The sequence below is a fragment of the Triplophysa dalaica genome, chromosome 1, assembly GCF_015846415.1.
Source record: "Triplophysa dalaica isolate WHDGS20190420 chromosome 1, ASM1584641v1, whole genome shotgun sequence".
Lineage (NCBI taxonomy): Eukaryota > Metazoa > Chordata > Actinopteri > Cypriniformes > Nemacheilidae > Triplophysa > Triplophysa dalaica.
The window spans coordinates 29,234,517-29,253,650 of NC_079542.1; the positions used below are offsets into that span (position 1 = coordinate 29,234,517).

The 19,134-nt window shown below is 36.7% G+C and overlaps 1 protein-coding gene across 1 annotated transcript in view; it reads right to left on the reverse strand.

The window, feature by feature from the left end:
- Nucleotides 1-1,715: 1,715 nt before the first annotated feature.
- The window catches only part of actn3b (actinin alpha 3b), a 28,586-nt gene continuing 11,167 nt past the window's right edge, over nucleotides 1,716-19,134 (reverse strand). The window contains exons 2-21 of the mRNA XM_056755256.1: nucleotides 18,033-18,147; nucleotides 16,325-16,444; nucleotides 16,122-16,208; nucleotides 15,901-15,988; nucleotides 15,674-15,752; nucleotides 14,454-14,535; nucleotides 14,246-14,331; nucleotides 13,936-14,028; nucleotides 13,593-13,823; nucleotides 13,160-13,307; nucleotides 12,781-12,931; nucleotides 11,844-11,952; nucleotides 10,077-10,217; nucleotides 7,078-7,260; nucleotides 6,350-6,484; nucleotides 6,034-6,213; nucleotides 5,703-5,849; nucleotides 5,558-5,623; nucleotides 5,185-5,343; nucleotides 1,716-4,673 (exon numbers count right to left, since the gene is read on the reverse strand). Coding sequence (XP_056611234.1) covers nucleotides 4,515-4,673; nucleotides 5,185-5,343; nucleotides 5,558-5,623; nucleotides 5,703-5,849; nucleotides 6,034-6,213; nucleotides 6,350-6,484; nucleotides 7,078-7,260; nucleotides 10,077-10,217; nucleotides 11,844-11,952; nucleotides 12,781-12,931; nucleotides 13,160-13,307; nucleotides 13,593-13,823; nucleotides 13,936-14,028; nucleotides 14,246-14,331; nucleotides 14,454-14,535; nucleotides 15,674-15,752; nucleotides 15,901-15,988; nucleotides 16,122-16,208; nucleotides 16,325-16,444; nucleotides 18,033-18,147 — 2,559 coding nt within the window. The 3' untranslated portion in view covers nucleotides 1,716-4,514. The remainder of the gene's footprint in view (nucleotides 4,674-5,184; nucleotides 5,344-5,557; nucleotides 5,624-5,702; nucleotides 5,850-6,033; nucleotides 6,214-6,349; nucleotides 6,485-7,077; nucleotides 7,261-10,076; nucleotides 10,218-11,843; nucleotides 11,953-12,780; nucleotides 12,932-13,159; nucleotides 13,308-13,592; nucleotides 13,824-13,935; nucleotides 14,029-14,245; nucleotides 14,332-14,453; nucleotides 14,536-15,673; nucleotides 15,753-15,900; nucleotides 15,989-16,121; nucleotides 16,209-16,324; nucleotides 16,445-18,032; nucleotides 18,148-19,134) is intronic.

Sequence of the window (19,134 nt, forward strand, 5' to 3'; positions counted from 1 at the left end):
ACCTTTTATAAAATGGCATAGCATATTATTAGCCGTGGGATAATGGTATTATTTAGTACCCTATGTCACCAGATATCTGGGTTTACAGGTGAACATCTAAGGTGTTTGGTATTAAATATTTAGTTTCTGAGAAAACGAACAAAGAGTTGATATGGCATGTGTTGACTCCTTAAACAGCAGTATAGTACCCTGGTAAAATGTACATACTGCACATAGGGCATTATAAATATAAAGATATATTATTATTATATATTTTCTTCACTATGCAGTGTAATATCAATCTGCCTTTACTATCACAGTAACAGTACAATTCGTACCCGGTTTTTCATGTACACAAACACTAGTGCCACATCAAACCATGTGACCGTGCCGTTTTATTTGTGAGAAGCTTAATGTTTCAATTGCATGAATAAAACAATCACATAGTACCCAAATAAAACCGACTGGAGATTAAAAAAAAGGAAATCTAGATTAAGAATGGCCAATCTTCATAATGAAGGCCAGCCTGGCGTGTGCCACATCTCACATCCAGCTTGAGGCATTTGGTCCAGCTTATCTATGAAAACACAACACACATCATCGCAATTTCATTTCAGACCACTTTAGCCACACAGATTTCTGAAATTAATCCTCTCAACTCAGGTTTATTTTAGCAATAGATCTTCAAGTGCTGTAATATACCACTGAATGAATTGGCTGCACTTTAACACAATGGATCGATTCATGATGATTTTTTTGGACCAGGAATTCATTGTAAAACAGGAGTTTGACCCTTTAGCAATAACACTGGACCCCATTGAGTTCCAATACATGAAGAAGAAACCACTAAGACATTGCTCAAAATATATTTTTGTGTTGAGTAAAATGCAGGTTTTTATATAACATTAGTGCTGACAATTTATTTACGAATTTTCAAAAATTAAGGGGAACTATCCCTTTAAGACTTTTAGATTTATTTTAAACCTCCTAATTCAATTAGACCAATGATGGAAAGCAACGTGTATGTTTATTTACTAAATCAAGTGGATGAAGCTCCTATCACGGTCCCTTTTAAATGACACTTTATCAATAAATTGTACATGTGCCAATGTTGTAAGTGAGGATCAGATAAATATTGATCAGAATCAGACAAGGATAAGAGGATAAAAGGAAGGCTGGACATAACAGATTGGATCTTATGTTTCATTGCTGTGATGTGACATTGATCTGGAAAAAATATTTATGAATGGAGAAATACAATAACAACAACTCTACAACCTCTGCAACATGTGCCTAATACAGCAGTAGCGAGATGGACACAACACTGTAAAAAAACGAAACCACAACCTTTGATTATAAATCTGACTCTGTCCCTATTAGGTTTAGAATCAATTTCAATTACTCTTCATCATAATCACTACAAACGTAACATTTAAATAACTGAAAGTAAATATAAGAGTTGGTGATATTGAATGAATTCATTAAGTCTAGAAAGTTTAGTGGTGTAAACACATACACTGAAACTGTTCATGCCAAGCGCCCCCTTACGGAGACAATGGGGATGGATTTTATATTTTTACTAAATCTTCTTTGATGTAACCCTCAAATCTTATTTGAGCAAATGCATATTCTTTAATGTTTACAATTTCTTATCATGTGTTCATTAAAATAAAGTTATACAAACCTACAATGACTTGAGTCAAATGTTCAAATAAACACAAACTCATGATGGAACATACAGTTTGAGATACAGTTTTATTCTTGGGTTTTCGTGTTATCTCTTAATACTGAGTTTTTTAGTGCAATGGATAATAGTAAAGAGTTGTAGAACACATTGACATCACACAGAGTGGTCTGAAAAGTCAAATGAATTTACTCAAAAATCAGTCGGTTACACCATTACAAGGATAGTATTCAATAAACACAATTTTTGAGAACATTTATTTATTAGCAATAGAAACTAGACCAAAACCTTAATTATTACAACTCTTAAGCCTATTGTTCTTGCCCGAAAACCTTCCACCGTCTTTCCAAACTTTCAGAACATTCAGAAACATCCCTTTAAAGACCCCGAGAGGCCACCTTTCGCTTTCTATGATAATTCTGTCATAATTACATCACCTTCGATTTACAAACATGTTTAAATTGCATTGTTCCATTGAACACAAAACCAAACAGTTCTGGGATACTATTGACTATTGGAAAAAAATACCATTATGGTCTATGGTGCACTAGAAGATATTTTGAAGAATTTGGGAAACCAAACAATCAACGTATTTTTTTCTACTATGGTAGTCAATGGTGTCACAGAACTGTTTGGTTTTCCACATTCTTTAAAAGATCTTATTTCTTGTTCAGCGGAACACACAAATGTATACAGGCTTGGAACATCTTGAGGGTAAATTAATGATGACAACATTTTCATTTTGGGCTGAACTAGCCCTTTAAATTAAAATGTATCACGTTGATTTAAAGACTCTGTATGGTGTGGTTGACTTTTCTGGAGCCTCTGTTGTGTTTGTGAATAATAAAATCATATAGGTTTGGAAAGACATGAGGTTAAGCGAATGATGACAGATTTTAGATTTTTGGATGAACTAATCCTTTTAAAGTACAGGTTTGAGTAGATAATAAGAGTCTTAAAATCAGCGTACAGGACGCTCTGGAGTCCGTTTGGATGAAGAGAGAGAGAGTTGGTTCACTACAGGGACATCCAGACTTTTATGTAATGAATTCATCTTGTGTGTCCCTGGCTTTCACTAATGCACTTCAGAAATATTCCAGTTGACAGGGATTTGAAGGCAAAGCTTGTTCTTATGTTCTCATTCAAATTTTGGGCTAGCACAAACCACCCCTGTCAGCATCTAAATCATTCTTATCGCCACAATATCCTAAAAGTTCCTTTACTGGCTTCGGTTGATATTTTTCACAAAAATGTACATTTATGTATATGGCAGACACTTTCGACTTACATTGTATTGTATTCTGCATTTGTTTCTAACTATGAGCAATCCCATGGGGTCGAACCCATGACCTTGGCATTGCTAATACCATGCTCTAACCACTGAGCCACAGGAAAGATACAAATAGAAGAAAAACAAATAATGTGTTTATCACCGACCACTGCAGAAGGGCAAAACACAAAATAAACAATATTATTAGGATGACGCATTACGTTACAAACACTGGACGGGGTGGACTCTGACTTTTTTAGTTATTATCACAGTTTCATATTGAGAAGACAGTGGACAGCAGTAGTGCTATTTGGGGTCTTAAAATACAGTTCAGACAAAATGGAAGAAGGGGCTCTCTTGCATATGTCTGTTTAAAACACACAGCATGCATCTTCACAAATGCTCCTCAGCATCACCAATCACTATTTATAATGTATATTTTATGAAGTATTTTTGAGGCACGAGGGAAGCGGCTGTTTTACTCGTGGCATGTTAACCCATGTCAAAGGCATATACTCTAAAGGAATTTTTGGAAACACAGCTATCTAAAATCCAGATTAGAGTGCAAAAATCTGGTTCCCATTTGTTTCCTCCATTAGCAAACCTAATGTTTAATAATAATGTATAAACCTTTCAAGGTCAATTATATTTAGTAGAATTCCACCAATCAAAGAATCAACTGTTAAATGAAAGTCCATTCAAAAGCCCTCTGCTCTCTCAATCCCTGAATTACATAATCGAGACCAAACAATCCTGGGGCCAAACTGACTAACATGGTGCCCCAGATGACATTTTGAATATTGTGGGAAACTAAACATTTCTGGGGCACCATAGTACCCCATACTACTTTTTCCTACTACGGTAGTCAGTGGTGGCCCAGAACTGTTTGATTTCCCATATTCTTCAAAATATCTCAATAAGAAATATAAATCAGTACAAAAGCTCCAAGAGCTGGCTTCACACTTGATCGAGACCAGATATCAAACTATGCCTGATATTTTGTATAATTGAAAATTCAGCACTAGCTATAAAGCAAGTTACTTTTCTACATAAAATCAACGAGTTTTATTTTTCAACCTTTATTATGATTTTATTTACTGTACATCGATTTTACAGTATATTCCGATTTTCCATTGGATTGTAGTCAATTCCCTTATTAAAGATTTTCAGTCGTATGTCTGGGCTTTGGGTTTTACAGTTCTCACATATGATATTTATTAATTTATTTCAATGAAAGTTCACTAAGGATCTTTTAAAACCGGAGGGAGACATGAATGGGAGAGTATCATGTCCGCTATAAATGTGGACAACCTCTTTTTGAGTGGCCTTGTTACACTTCCTTTCCTTTTTACAGGATGGGTGTAAGACATGTAAATTAATGTAAACTAAATGTAGACACAAGCTTTTCTTTTGTGTAGCTCTGTGGGGATAAAAAAACTGAGAATGTAGAAAAGTATTTTCGAAATATTAGAGGAAAAGAGGGAAAACTCTCCCTCATTAGGGCTTAACCTTCGTTAAGGGGAGGGTGGGGAGAAAAGAGATAGAGGAGAGAAAGAGAGTAATATATGATGCTTTAAACATTTATAAATCGCTCTCTCCATAGAGGGCGCTGGAGAAGGAGATGTAATCAAGGGCTCCTGGGGTCCCATCGTGGCCGACGTACTTGGTCATACGGCTGATGCAGTACTCGGCCTGCTCGGGTGGGAGTTCACGACGAAGCTCTTCCAGAGTGATGAAAGGCTAAGAAATGAAAAGAGAAACTTTTGAAATGCTCTCTAGTCGTAATGTTTTTATGATGTTTTAAAACATAAAACATTTCTCACTATATTCTGATTGGATAAACTGTGTTTGAACTTTACAGAATGCCAATAAACGCACACCTGTTGCCATTTTACAAATTCTACATGAAAGTGCTAATTTGCTAGCCAGCAGTAAACATGCTACAGTTAATTATTTTAATTTATTAAATAAATAATTAGTCAAATTTTTTATATTACCTATTTATTAAACACTGGTGTTTTATCATTCTGCGGTCACTGTTGTGTATGCAGAATAAACAAGCCAACTAAGGCATTGTTCTACAGTAATTTTACCACAGTTTTGAGTTAATTTTGAGAAAAAATATTCATAAGAAGTGAAAACACTTTGTTGGATAACCATCAAGACTTTGAGGTTTCATCGCCATAGTTTGCTTTCAGTTCTAAAGAAGTGTTACAACTGGACTATGAATAGTAACAAGTCTCATTCGCACCTTATCGGAGGCAAGGATCTTGAAGGACGCCATAACCTGTTCAGCAGTGTCGGTTTCTGCAGTCTCGCGTGTCATGAAGTCGATGAAGGCCTGGAAGGTGACTACGCCGCTGTTGTTAGGGTCCACCAGAGTCATGATGCGGGCAAACTCCACCTCACCCTTACAGAAAAGCGCCACAGAAATTCTCAGTTACATATGTATTATTTACCAAATAGTTACATATATATTGCTATTGTATATATTTGTATTTTACCACGTGAACTTTTATGTATTAACTAAAAAAAAGATGTATTTTTATACTGTATGGATGGTGCTTGTTATTTTTGTAATGGGGTGTGGAATATCGAATGGGCGGGGTTTAATGACCACTCACCAGATCGTAACCCATAGAGATAAGACACGCACGAAAATCGTCTGGGTCCATCTTGCCATTTCTTTTCTGCATACAGAAATAACGCTGTAAATAATGGATATATAACATAAGTGTTGAGGTGCATCGAAATTTCTGTCACACTGACCCTGTCGAAGTGGTTGAAAGAGGCTCTGAACTCATTAAGCTGCTCCTGGCTAATGCCTTTGGCGTCACGGGTGAGAATCTGGTTCTCCACCTCATTGATGGTACGTGCAATGGTGGTGAGCAGCTGCTCCCAGCCCACACGGATGTGCTGGAGAGATTGAAAAGCAGATAAAAAGAAATATTATAAAGCAATGGTACTAGTGATTAATGTCGTTCAGACTGTAATTTTTTTGGCCAAGACATTCTATACAAAAGTGCTACAAATAGCAAACTGAGTCTTAGAACTAGAACTTTCATGAAATAATTTGAAAGAGACTTGTGTCCATGAATACCTCCATGGTGTAGTTGGTGTGTTTGTTGTCAAAGATCAGCGCCTCCTGGATAAGCTGGTGGTCTCCCTCCAGTTTGTCAATATTGGACTTGTAGTTAATGATGTTTTGCTCATATGTCTTTAGATTATTCATCTGTTCCTCCAGAGAGCCGGAAATGTCCACAGCCACATGGCCAATCTCCTAACAACAAAAAATACATAATTAAAGAGACTAACCGTTGTTCTCTGTCCACAATTTTAGTCTTTCACATTGATTTTTTCTAATCTGGTAAACAAACTGGTGATAATACATCATCGCTCTATTTTGTTCGGCCCACCTCCATCTTAGTTTGAATCCAGGGTCCAATGATGTTGGCCTGAGCAGCAAATGAGCGCCTCAGCCTTTCATTGGCCTGTTGCCTGGCAACCTCCTCTTGTAGCATCTGGTCTCTCAGGGGAACCAGCTGCTTCACCTACAGGAGATGGCATACAATCAGTTTGTGTCTCTAAAATATTATTTTCAAACTATAACACATTACAATTTAAGGTACAAACACTGATCCTAGATCATCAGGTGTATTCTATGAATTGGTTCAGAGTACCTTTAATCTTGAAAAGTGCAGTTTAAAAATTGATTACAAAAACAAAACTTCACAACACAGGCGACAAACAATTATTTTACAGATATTCACGCAATGTTGCCACAGAACAGAATCAAAATATTATTACAGGGACAGTCCACCTGAAGCAACTGCTTCTAATTAACTTGCTAAGATGGTGCTATATTAAAAAGGGTTTCTACATTACCACAAACAAATATGGTCCATTAATGAAGAGTTTGGTTCCAAAATGAGATAACTCATGTTTTGTGTTATGTTATCATGTTTTTATTGTGTTAGTTAGCTGTACTTTTGGAGTTATAACTGCACTTTGATTGATATTAATGGAATGCACAATAAGAAAACATGATTTCAAAAAAAAATTAAACAGATTTTTTAATTTTGGAACCAAACTCTTCATTTATAAATGTAAACGTTCTCCTCACGTTATTGTACACTCTACTTACGGCTTCCCATTTGTTGGTGATGTCCTGTGGGCTTAGGACCGTGTATGGATTGACTCCAGCCAGCTTAATGCCGTAAGTCTGAGCGATCTTCATGATCTCATTCTGGATGCCCATGATGGCCATACGCTCCTTATCACCTTCTGGTAGAGTGGCCTTGAACTGATCATGAGCAATGATCAAACTCTAAAAGAGATGCAGAGAGAGAGATGAAAGAAGAAGAGAGATTGCTTGCTATACTATTAACACAGATTTATTAACCTGCGTTAAGTACTTTAAATAAATGATTGAACTTAAAATAGCAGTCTTTTAATAACTTTCTCTATCTGATATAAATGTTACTTTGTGAGAATTGAAAAAAAACTGACCATATATAAAAGTTGTTCCCTGTTTTATTTCCCACTGAATATAGAATTTGACTGTTGCAAAGCAACAACATAAACAACATTTCTGCGCATGCGTGTTTTTGTGGCCCGAATGTAACTTCTGCTGCACATATGCAAAGAATAGAGTTCCTACTAAATTATGAATTTAGACTGCGATACCAAGCTCAGCAGCTAAATCTCAATGTCCCATAAGTTACATGACCCATTTAACAAATTGTTCATTTAATAAAATGAACATACAACAAAATAAAACAAATCATTTATTCAGTACAATTATTATACTACTACATAATAATAATATTAATTAAATAATATTAATATTAATTAAATAAAATATAAATTGTTATTTTATTAACCACTTGCCAGACCAATAAACAAACACAGAACGGAAGTTAACTTCAGGCCATGCACGTGCGTCCAATTAAACCGTTTATTTGATTTCACAAAAAAAATCATTTGATGGTAATCTTCGAATCAAAAAGTAAGCTATTGGTCTCATTTCACTGGCAACCTTTAATGAAATTTAAGGCTTTTGACAGTTGTCTAAACTGCATCATTTTATCTCTATGTTCCTTTCCTCTATCTAGGGATATTAAATGAGCAATGCCTGGTCGTTCCTTCACAGGAAGACACAAAAACATTCATCTCTTCTGGTCTTCTTCAGTGGAATGAGCTACTAACATCCACCCAAACTGCTAAGGCCACCACAGTTTTCCATAAACAGTTGACTAATCCATAATCTTCAATTTAATATCCTACATATACCTTCATTTACCATACCATCTTTACAAACTGAATCTAAAAATGATCTTGTGAAATAAGCTTTCTCATTCTTACTGTTCCTCTAAATGGCATATGTTGTTTTTATTTGCAGCATTTTACATTTTATCAATCACTATATACTCACAGGTTATATATGCTTCACAGTATCATGGGGGGATATTCTATGACATAATTACTGGGGAACCCTAGGATTCAGTGTTTGGACCCCTCCTATTCTTTATTTAAACAAATCTTTACTTAACTCAACCTAGCTAAGACCAATGACCACAAGCACTGAGTCTGCACAATCATACCTCCAATTTCTCTTATACAATTCATGAACATCCAATAGTAAATTAGCAAAGCTTTGTGGGACTTCCGTGATCCTTGCTGTTGGAGCAATCTTCACAACTCCGTCCGATCAGTTGTGTCCCTCACAGTATTCAAGAAACAGCTAAAAATATATATTTTTTGGTGGAAAGATGTTGAATATTAACTATGTTAATAACATCTCTCTATTTCCTTTTCTTTCCCTCTTCTCCTGTAGCATGTATTTTTATATTAGGATGTCACATGCTATCACCTCCTTCAGAATAGAATGTTGGACACAAATATGCGAGGTGAGCATTGAAGAAGTGAAAGATTAACAGTGAACATTTTAAGCATTTCCAATCAATATTGTTATGATTCTGCGTCATCATGTCATGTCTTTCTTGGTCGTGTGGCAGAATCATGGCAGGATCCCTCGTTTTATGTGCAGAGAGGCATTTTTGTCTCTGTTTGCTTGTACACTCAAAAAATATTTTTTTGTTGCTTGTTCAATTTACTAAACTTGCTGAAGTTAAATCAACAGTTGTTGAAAAATCAGTTAAACTTTTTGAAAATTTGGTCACAACATGATTTTTTTATGTTTAGTCATATAACTGAATCCATTCATGTTGGGACATCATAAAGGAGTTGTGTTGTCTCAACATAAAATAGTTATAATTGGGCTGAGGACTTCTTTCCAGGCATGCCTTGTGTATAACTGCATTTTGAGAGTTATTTTCTTAAATAAGTGTTATTTTATGCATTTTTCAGTAAAAATAAACTTTTTAGTGTTTAATGTGCATTTATCTTTAAGGTTTTTGAAGAGTTTGTTATATTCTTCAGCTTTGTGGTTACCATTGTTTAGAAAAGCGTTAGGTAGTGGGCGGTTACATTTTTAATTAGAATTTCTGTTAAGCTTGATTAACTTCATAACTTGTTAGAGATAAAATAAAATGTTATGTCACATTTACTAAAAACACTAATGTTGAGAACGTTAAATGAACCTATGAAACGTTAACATAAAATTCATGTTTGTTTAACATTATTTTATGTAGTAGGCATGGTAAAATAAAACATAATTTACCTGACAAAATCTTTCTATTATGCGTTGCAAAACAGTAGATATGACACAAATAAATTTAATCATGACGTCTGAAAAAAATAAGTTCATACAACAAATTTGTAAAGAATCATTTCAAACAAATTAGATTTAGTTGGAGCAATGTAAAAGTTTTCCTTAATTTAATTAAGTTCGTTCAACAACTTCTTTTTGAGTGTACCTCTGTGGATTACCCTAACCCAAGTCAAGTCTAGTAAGTGTTTAGTTAAGTTAATGTAAGAGGTTGTTCTAGTTTAGTGTTAATTAAGTCTACATCATGTTTTGCTTATTGTCCTGTTTTCTGGTGAATACGCCATTGTGGGTTTTTGTTTTGTTTTTTGTTTAATAAATCCTTTTTTGTTAACCTCTGTAATCGCTGTTGCCTGCAATTGGGTTCTTCTTCCCCATATTACATGACAAATATAGCATAAAATGTCATAACAAACCTGGATTTCCTCAACACTGTGAACAATAAACATGTCCTGCAGATCCTCCATGGCTCCATCCATCCAGTTGTTGTAGGGTGCCGCCCTCTTGGCAAACTCCAGGTAGAGTTGATCAATTGTTTCCCAGAGCTTCTCTACACGCTGGGGATGGGAAAACAAAACATCAACTACAATAACCTGGATCATCAAACCTCTACGACCACTAACGGGGCATATATTACAGTACAGTCAAACTATCGTTAAAGGGTTGGTATTGTTAAAACATGCTGGCTTGATGCTATGGTCAACTTGTAAAAAAATGAATTGGGCATGTTTCTGTGTTCGATACAGCCCCCCCCCCCCAAGGCTCCTACAAGTGACAGAAAGTTTTTTTTTATTATCAAATTCCCTTACTTAACAACTCTTCTCAGTCCCTTATTGGGCAATTCTCCTGGAAAAGCACGCCCACGCATCACCAGTGAAGAGTGAGAGAAAGAGCATGGCCACATGTCAACCAGTGAGAAAAAGAGAAAGTGCACATGCACACGTCCACCAGGTAGAGTGAGAGAGCACACCCATCAATGTGCTTGCAGAAGTTCAGCTGTATTTGTTTATTCACTGCATTTCGGTAAGGAATTTTATATAAACTTTTATATAAAACGATTGCAGATCATTTGAAACTGATAGATGGAGCAGTCTCAGCTCTAAATGATGCCCTACATGCACAGCACGGGGAAAGTGAACCCGAGTCAAATGTCTGTGTTTTGTTGGCAATCGGTGCATATGTGCATTATGTAAACAACACAAACTTATAGTAAATCAAAAGTTATGCAGGGATAATGCAATGATGTATTGGGTGCTCGTGCTTTAGTTCAGCCCACTGCACCCCTTCAGGAGCTCAACTGTTTTCATAAATAATTGTACAGCTGTATCTTCCAAATGAATAAATGTAAATTAAACTAAATACTGTTCGAAAATACAAAGTAAACAGATACAGCTTTACGATTATTTCTGAAAACATACAACCTCCTGCATGCGTATGGGGGGGGGTTAGCTGAACTAAAGCACATGCACACCGCTCCATCGTTCAATTTCAAACGATCTCCAAATCCAGTGTATCGTATATCCTCCGTTTATGTAACATTCCTCACCAAAATGCAGTGAACAAACAAACACAGCTGAACTTCACAAACGCAGTGCTCCTTCTCTCGCTCTCCCTGGTTGGCGCGTGTGCGTGCTTTTCTGGGAGAGAAGTTGTGTTACAAAACTGATTTTCATGTTCGAAAAACCAACTACGAAACGAATGCTGGGGGAATGTATCGAGCGCAGAAAACTATGTCAATAGTCCACCACATTTTTTGACAATTTGACCATGTCAAGCATGAGAAGACAGAACGTTTAACATTATAAAGAAGACAGAAGGCATGAAACACCGCTGCACATCCACTTTAAACCTTTTATATAAATTTTATTTTAAATACAAATGCATTAGATTTTATGTTAGGATTGTAATTTGACAATAAACTGTTTTGGGGTAAATAAATGTTTCAAATCCATCTATTCCAATTGGAATTTAAAGGGTATCCGTTTACACTGAACACTCATTCAATTCAATTGTCTTTTCATTTTAAGGCTGGCAAATGGTGACTTGCTCTAACTTTTATGCATGAGGTGAAATTGTTTATTTTGTTTATTGTTTATTTAACTTATTTTCAAATTTAAAAGTAATGTAAAAACCTTAAGCAGTAAAATGAAATTAAATGTTAGGTAAAAAATTTTGTAATGTACCTCTAGAGCATCTCTCCTCTTCTGGGTGAGAGTTCCTAAATTGTCCCACTGATCACAGATCCCTTGGCAGCGGGAGTTCACTGTAGCAGCATCGTGGTAGTCTAATTCACTAGACAGAAAGAAGGATGTATTCTTACTCCAGATTTTTTGGAGTAACCTTAAAGGCACAATGTATAACTTCACCGCTAGAGGCTGCCAAACAATTACAAAGGACTAGCTTGGTGATGCTATGAAGGAAAAAGGAGTTATAGCCTTCAATTCCACTAACAAATCATGTTCATGGATGACATAAAATGTTGTCAGATACTGAAATTAAGTAGGCTAATGGACTGAAATGGACAAGTTAACATTACAGTGAGCAAATTCACAATAGTTTCTGTTTAAGATTTATTTCTGACTTCATACTTTGCAGCATAGGGAAAATAAAATAAAAAAGTTTAATAGCAGTAGGTTCTGTTTACACTAAGTGAAAACAGCAGGATTAATTTGCTGTATGCTATTTACACTAAATGAAAATAGCTGTATTTTCTTTAGATTATGTAGAAATACTGTAGTAGTTAGATGCTATTTACTTATAAATAGTGGGAGATTACGTTACTGTTTGCACATAAGTATTGTTGTGAATCAAACATTATGCAATGAAAACAGAGTGTAAATCATTATATTAATAACAATTATTAAAATGATGGCAACTTATTGAGATATTAAAGCCCTACACCTATCCCTACCCTAAGCCTAAACCTAAACTTTACGAATAAAAATTAATTGTAATTTTATTGAAGACAAATGCCTTTATGGTCTGCAATGTTATAGAAAAAGGTAAAAGAAAGTTTCCAGCTATAGGTGGATTTGAACCCTGGTTTCCCATGCCAAGCTGCATGAGTGTTTTGTAACTGAATGCTTAATCTCTCTCTCTCTCTCTCTCTCTCTCTCTTACTTTAGCTCTTGAGCGATAGCTGCAATCTGCTCAACTCTGTCCTGGTGGGCGGCCAGGTCGCTCTCAAAGGCTTCATGCTTTTTCATGAGAGCCCTGATCTCCATCAGAGAAGCCGTCTCATAGTCCTTCTGAGACAGCAGGTGTTCCTTTCCTGCAAACAGAATACATCATAGCGGCAAAGCAGAAAATCATATGTAAATTAAACTGTAAAACAGATGTGTGGAGGTTTTAAAAAAAAAGTTAGACTGATTTTTTGTGTGTTTGTATACTCATGGACATAACCTGTCAGTTGAGTAACTACCACAACAATGAACAGAAATGCTAAAAGATCTAGACTGCTTAATTTTGTGTTTCAACATGCGGATTTAGGCTCATGTACCTGTGGTCCAGGCCTCATGTAGGGCACACTTCTGCTTGAACTTCTCAGCCAGATGGTCGACTCTCTCCAGACGACGAATTTCTGTGAGCAGCCATTCTTCATAACCCTTCTCAACTTGCTCTAGACCTTTCCATGCATTTGCAATGTCCTGCAATCATACACATTATCAAAACAAATATTTGATTGGTTGAATTTCAAAGTGGGTGTTAGTGTTGTGTTACTTGTCAATTTTTTCATAAGGACATACTGTTTGATTAAACTTGAAACTTTGCAAAAAAAATATTTTACGTATTATATACTAGGTTTACTTGAGGAAAATCTTGAGAGTAGAAGTTAATAAATGGGGAAAGTGGCTATGCAAGCCAAAATGTTTATAATTGAGTTAATTGAGTTCCTTTTCCTTTTGAAAGAGGGTGTTTTTTTTCTGACTTACAGACACCATCTTCCCCTCAGAGGGCATGAAAGCAGGTCGGTTGCTCAGGCGGAGCTTCGTCTGCAGGGTGTTGAAGTTGATCTCCAGCTGGCATTTCTCCTGAACGCGTGGAGGCTTGTGGACACGCCTGTAGTCCCGGAAATCCTCTAGCTTCTGCTGCATTGCCCGCATGGTCTGCTCCGCCACACGGTTCTCCAGCCAGGGGATAGTCCGACGGATCCATTCCAACAACTAGATAGAAAGGGTGTGATGAACAAGTGTTTGGATCAGGGGTAGAGTTTGCAAACAGAAACTCCTTTCTATACATGTAAGAAGGTTCACAGGAGAAGACTGATCTTAGCACCTCACTGGCCAGTTTCTCATACTCCTCCATTAGTCTTTCATTCTCCTGGTTCACGGCCAGAACTTTACAGATTCTGTTAGCAGCGGTTTCAGCCTGGAGAAAATGAGAAAACAAGTGTCTTATTCTTTTAGGTGCTGAGCAGAAAACGGATATGTCATAATGTCCTTCCTATGTTTACTTTAATTTATACATTGAATAACCCTGTGTGCACTATGATGCAGTGAGTACAGAACCATAAAAAACCTGATTAGACTTGTACAATGTACATTTGTTTAAGCAATTGAATTTACTGATTGTTGATGGCTCCTACCTGTTCAGCACCAGCGAAAGCATGATAAAAGCAGGACACATAAGTCATGATGGCTTTTTCATCAGGCTTTGGGGTGTTAACAATGTCTGAGAGATAAATGAAGATAGATTTAAGGTGAGTTGAATTTAATTTCTTTTTGCACAAAACAGATATCTTTTTTAAGGTAAAACTGTGTGAAGGTGCTATGATTTGCGACAATTTCCCTCACCCTCAGCATCAAGCATTTTAGGGATGTCCAGGTATTTCTCTGCCACCTCAAAGGCAGTGTTCAGGTTTCCAATAGGGTCATCCTGTTAAAAAATAACAACTCAAGAACATTAAATGATGATAGAATAGATAATCCAGCAACACCCTCAAAATACTGTTAGCATGTACTGGGAGATGCTAGAATTATATGTGGACCCACAAAGGATGCTTCTCCATTTGTGGGCATTCAAAGGTAGCTGTGCTGTTGCTGTATTCTGACAAGCGTTCAGAGGGGATGGAGGGTACACGTTTGTACCATCAGCACACATGCTATTGCAATGAAAGTGAATGCTAACGGATAGCTTTTTTTAGGCATTATAGAAATCTTTTAAGCCAAATAATTTAAGGCAGGTTTGCAAGATGTAAACAGAGCCGACCTTCCTATACGCAGACTAATGCAAACAAAACACTATTTTTTATAATTCAAAATTTACAAGAATCATTTGGAAATTTCCATTTTAATACTTTAATTACTGCGTGTTTAAGTTTTTTTTTGTTTAAGCTCTGTAAATTAATTATTTTTTTACTTCTTATAGTTTACAGTTATGTTTATCTAATAACCATGACAAGGGCCCCCACAAAGGTTTACTTAGGGTCCCCAGATGTCTAGGATCGGCACTGGATATTATCTTAATGATTTAAGAATAACTTTTCTAAAATTTTGCGTTTTAATAAATTTCACTTCCTGTCATTACAGTTCAACATCCTGTGGCCAATTCAATTCAAATTCCAACTTGCGAATTAAAAAATTAACTTTGCATTTTGCCAAACCATGGGTTGAATTCTTGCATATAGACTCAAGGATCAAAATTTTGTTAAATAGCAGTCACGTCTACTTATTGTGAATGTTGCCTTGTCTGCTTTGCTTCTCTGGCTTAACATGCCATGTATTTGCTGTTTTTCATCCATATAACTTCACACTATGGACAACAGGAATGTTACAGGAATTTGTGAATTTCAAAGGGGAGGGTGTTCCAGTTTAAAATGCTATGCAAAATGCAAAAATATTAAATGTTCTCAATTGCAGTTCCCCCAGTGAATCACGACCACTACTGACCACATCTCATTATCCCCATTACTCTATCTCTCTTGAAAATCTAAAGCAAAGAAACAAGAAAAAGAAAAAGGATAGAACACAGGTGGGTGTAAATGATTAGAGTAAACAGTAAGACTAAAAAGCACCTTTCTGAGTTTAGAGTAGTCGATAAGGTCTGGTCTGTGTCTGTGGATGAGGGCACACAGAGCAAGGCCATCCTTCCAGCTGAGATAGAAAGAACCAAGCAGACACACAGGGAACAGGAGAGAGAAAATAGAGGGAAATCTGAAAATCTACTCTTCAGTGTCACAGAAAAGAGTCAGTTTTGCACCACACAGCTGCAGTGTAAATCTACATGTAGTTAAATTCTCACCTGATGTGGAAGTTCTGTACGTTAACGTTCCTGTAGGGGGCGGTCTTCCTCTGACACCACAGCAACAGACCCTCTTTAGCAGAAGTCTCTGTGGAGTGGGCCCACACACACAAGTGAAAATTAGGATTCATTTTAAATTAAGAAATACTATTAAGTGTAAATGAGTGTATAATTATTAACATGACTGGTCAGGTTTTTAAAAATACAAAGTGTTTATGTACCCTCCACAGAAATGTCCTGGATAGCAAAACGGAGAATGATGGTCCAGATCATTCCAAGAGTCATTTTCAAATTGCCATCAACAATCTCTGCAGAGACAGAGAGAAGATTTCAATTAACTGAAAACAAATACAGCACGTATACAAACACATACACACCTCTTGACCCTCTTTACAGTGTACTATTCGTGTATCACTCTACATACCTTCTGCACCAATGGACACCAGTTTGACTCCTTTACTGCAGATGTAGTCCAGAGCCTTGTTGACATTGGCGATTTTATGGAAACGCATCTTTCCTTTGTCAGGCTTGGGCAGCCTCTCACCTGCCAACCAGTTACACAGTCAGACCCAGCAGATCAGTTTTGAACATTAGAAGCTATCTTTGAAGTGAATATACGTTTTTGGCTAGAGCATTCGTGTATTTAACATTGATTATATAAACAAACATCACAACCAAGTCTGTCCACACTGGAAGTCATGAAACTGCATTTATTTCATAAAATTTATAAACACAGACAAAACTACACTATTTCTGCTGTTATTGTACTACTTTAAACTTTAAAGTATGATCACTTTGTTTAAGATAAAAAAAATTGTCAAATCACAATGCACTGGTAATGTTCAGTGTAGACAGAATGCTATTCAGATTATTAAGTCTAACAAAAACAGTAAAAGGTTAACATTATATATTATAGTAATTTAGTCACTTATTTGAGATTTTATGACAGCACAAAATAACAAACATTTAGGGGGTTCACACTGAACCCTAGTCCTGGGTAAAACTCTTTGTAAAGACTTTTAAAAGGGTTAGCACTGTTTTTTACTCTAAATTATGTTTCCCCTCTTTTATACGTTTTTATATGGAAAATGTTCACAGGTGCTAATGTCCATGTTCAAGGTAATGCTATTTGATGATGTTTTAAATTTCACAACTGATGCACACATATTTGATCAGTACATATGTCATGCCACTCGTAGACCATGTCAGCAACACCACCAGGCAGCTACTGACATCATAGCAAGACAACAGTCCTATCTGATTTCTAAAATCTCTGGCAAAAATCTAAATTAAATAGCATATTTCAATCAATAGTTAAGCTGGACATGAACAGTTCCATAACTTTTGTTTCTTAAAGTCATCATGAGACTGAAGTTGCAAATTACTTTTTTCTGTATCCTGAAATATGTCAGAATGAAACGGCTTCTGAAATGTGAAAAAAAAATGGAAAAATGTTGGGTGGGGCTTTATTTTGCCCTTCCCATTGTGAGTGGTTTGTTATAAGTTTTGTGTGGAGGGGAGGGCTTAAAATGCCTAGCCATCAGACAGTCAGTATAGTCCTACCTCTTTTTGTTGCTTACGTCATGAGGTGAAGAGTTGTTGTTGAGAGGGGGAGAGGAGCTTACTGTTTTTGATTAAAGATTACAAGTGCAAATGAATTTAGAAAAAAGAATGGTGTGCACGGATAAATCATTTGTAATAACCACTGCAACTCTGTGTATACACTTCACATTTTCCTGATTGATTTCATTGTGACTTAAACAGCCTTTTTCGAGGATGCTTCAGTTACTGTGCATGTGCATAGGCTGGTAAGCATCTCACGAGAGCCCTGCACCAGAGTCTTGTCTTTATCGATTGACGATTGTCTCTTTTTCCTGGAAGGCGGGACTTCCTTTACTAGGGATCGAGGATTGCATTCCTCTGGTTAAGGCTAGATGGGATACAGCTATGGCCAAAATCTTGTGAAATCTTTGGTTTAGGGTTAGGGGATAGGATAAAGACAGCCTCACCTAGCGATATTTCGCGAGGTTTTGGCCTAGCTGTATCCCTTCTACCTACAGCCCATTCCTCCCCATTCGCTGTTATGGCAGTGGCACGTCTTGTTAATATCTATTATCCTTGGCCATAGTTACCTGAGATGACCTCAAGCAGTAGCATGAGTTTGAGGCCATTTCTGAAATCTTCTTCGATATTTTCGATCTGGGTTCCTGCTTTGCGCAGATGAGAATTGCACCATGCCGTGAATGTCTACAAGAGAAAGAAACACAGATTAATAAATTATGGCCCAGTTTCATAGACAAGGCTTAGCCTAAATCAGGACAAGGCCTTAGTTAATTTAGGTTATTTAAGTCGGTTTTATTAAAATGCCTTAGAAACAACATTATCGTTGTGCATCTTAAGACAAAACAATGACACTGACATTTTTTAAGATATTTTTAAGATTCAGTTAAGACAGCTCAAAATTCCTTTTAGTGCGGGACTAGCCTTAAGCCTTGTCTATGAAACCGGCGCTAAATGTGGCAGTAGATCTTTTGGGATATAATAATTGGACACAAAGGGTTTGCGATAAGACCTTGCACAGGTCTACGATAAATAAGTTAAGTTGTGCTGTCTGGATGTGCATCATTAAAGTGTCACTGAACTTCTGGCGTGTTGTGTGGCTCTCCACAAATTAGCACCTAAGTTTTCATTTCATAACATTGGGTTTTAGAGGTGTTATTTGTTTTAGTGGATGGAGGAACTAACTGGCGTGCCTGTATTGATGGGTGCTGTGTTTCTTTGACGAGCGTGTGTGACGGCCACCAGCCTCTAGGTAAGTTTTATTGATAGTGAGTTTCATAATTCGCTTAGCCCTTCCTTTAGTTTTGTTTAGTTGTTTTTTTCTTTGTATGATTTCTTTCAGGTATTTGCTACACTGCCACACGCATGCGACTGAAGTGCGCTGGATTTGCTACAAGCATTCACTCCTTGTCCTCTGCTTTGCTGCACTGTTACGTGCTATCTGTGTTGGCGACTGCTTCCTCTTTCATCAATTCTCATCAGTGGGGTTTCTGCATGCTAGAGCAGTGTTTAGCGGAGGTTCGTTTCCTTCGGACCGGCTCTATGTATGCTGACTGAGAGCGACTGGCTAATGTGTTAACACTGTCCATCTCTAGTTGCTGTGCCGAACCGCTACCTTTGGGTTACAAGTCCGAATCTCTAACCATTAAGCCACTTTCTTCACCTGAGGAATTT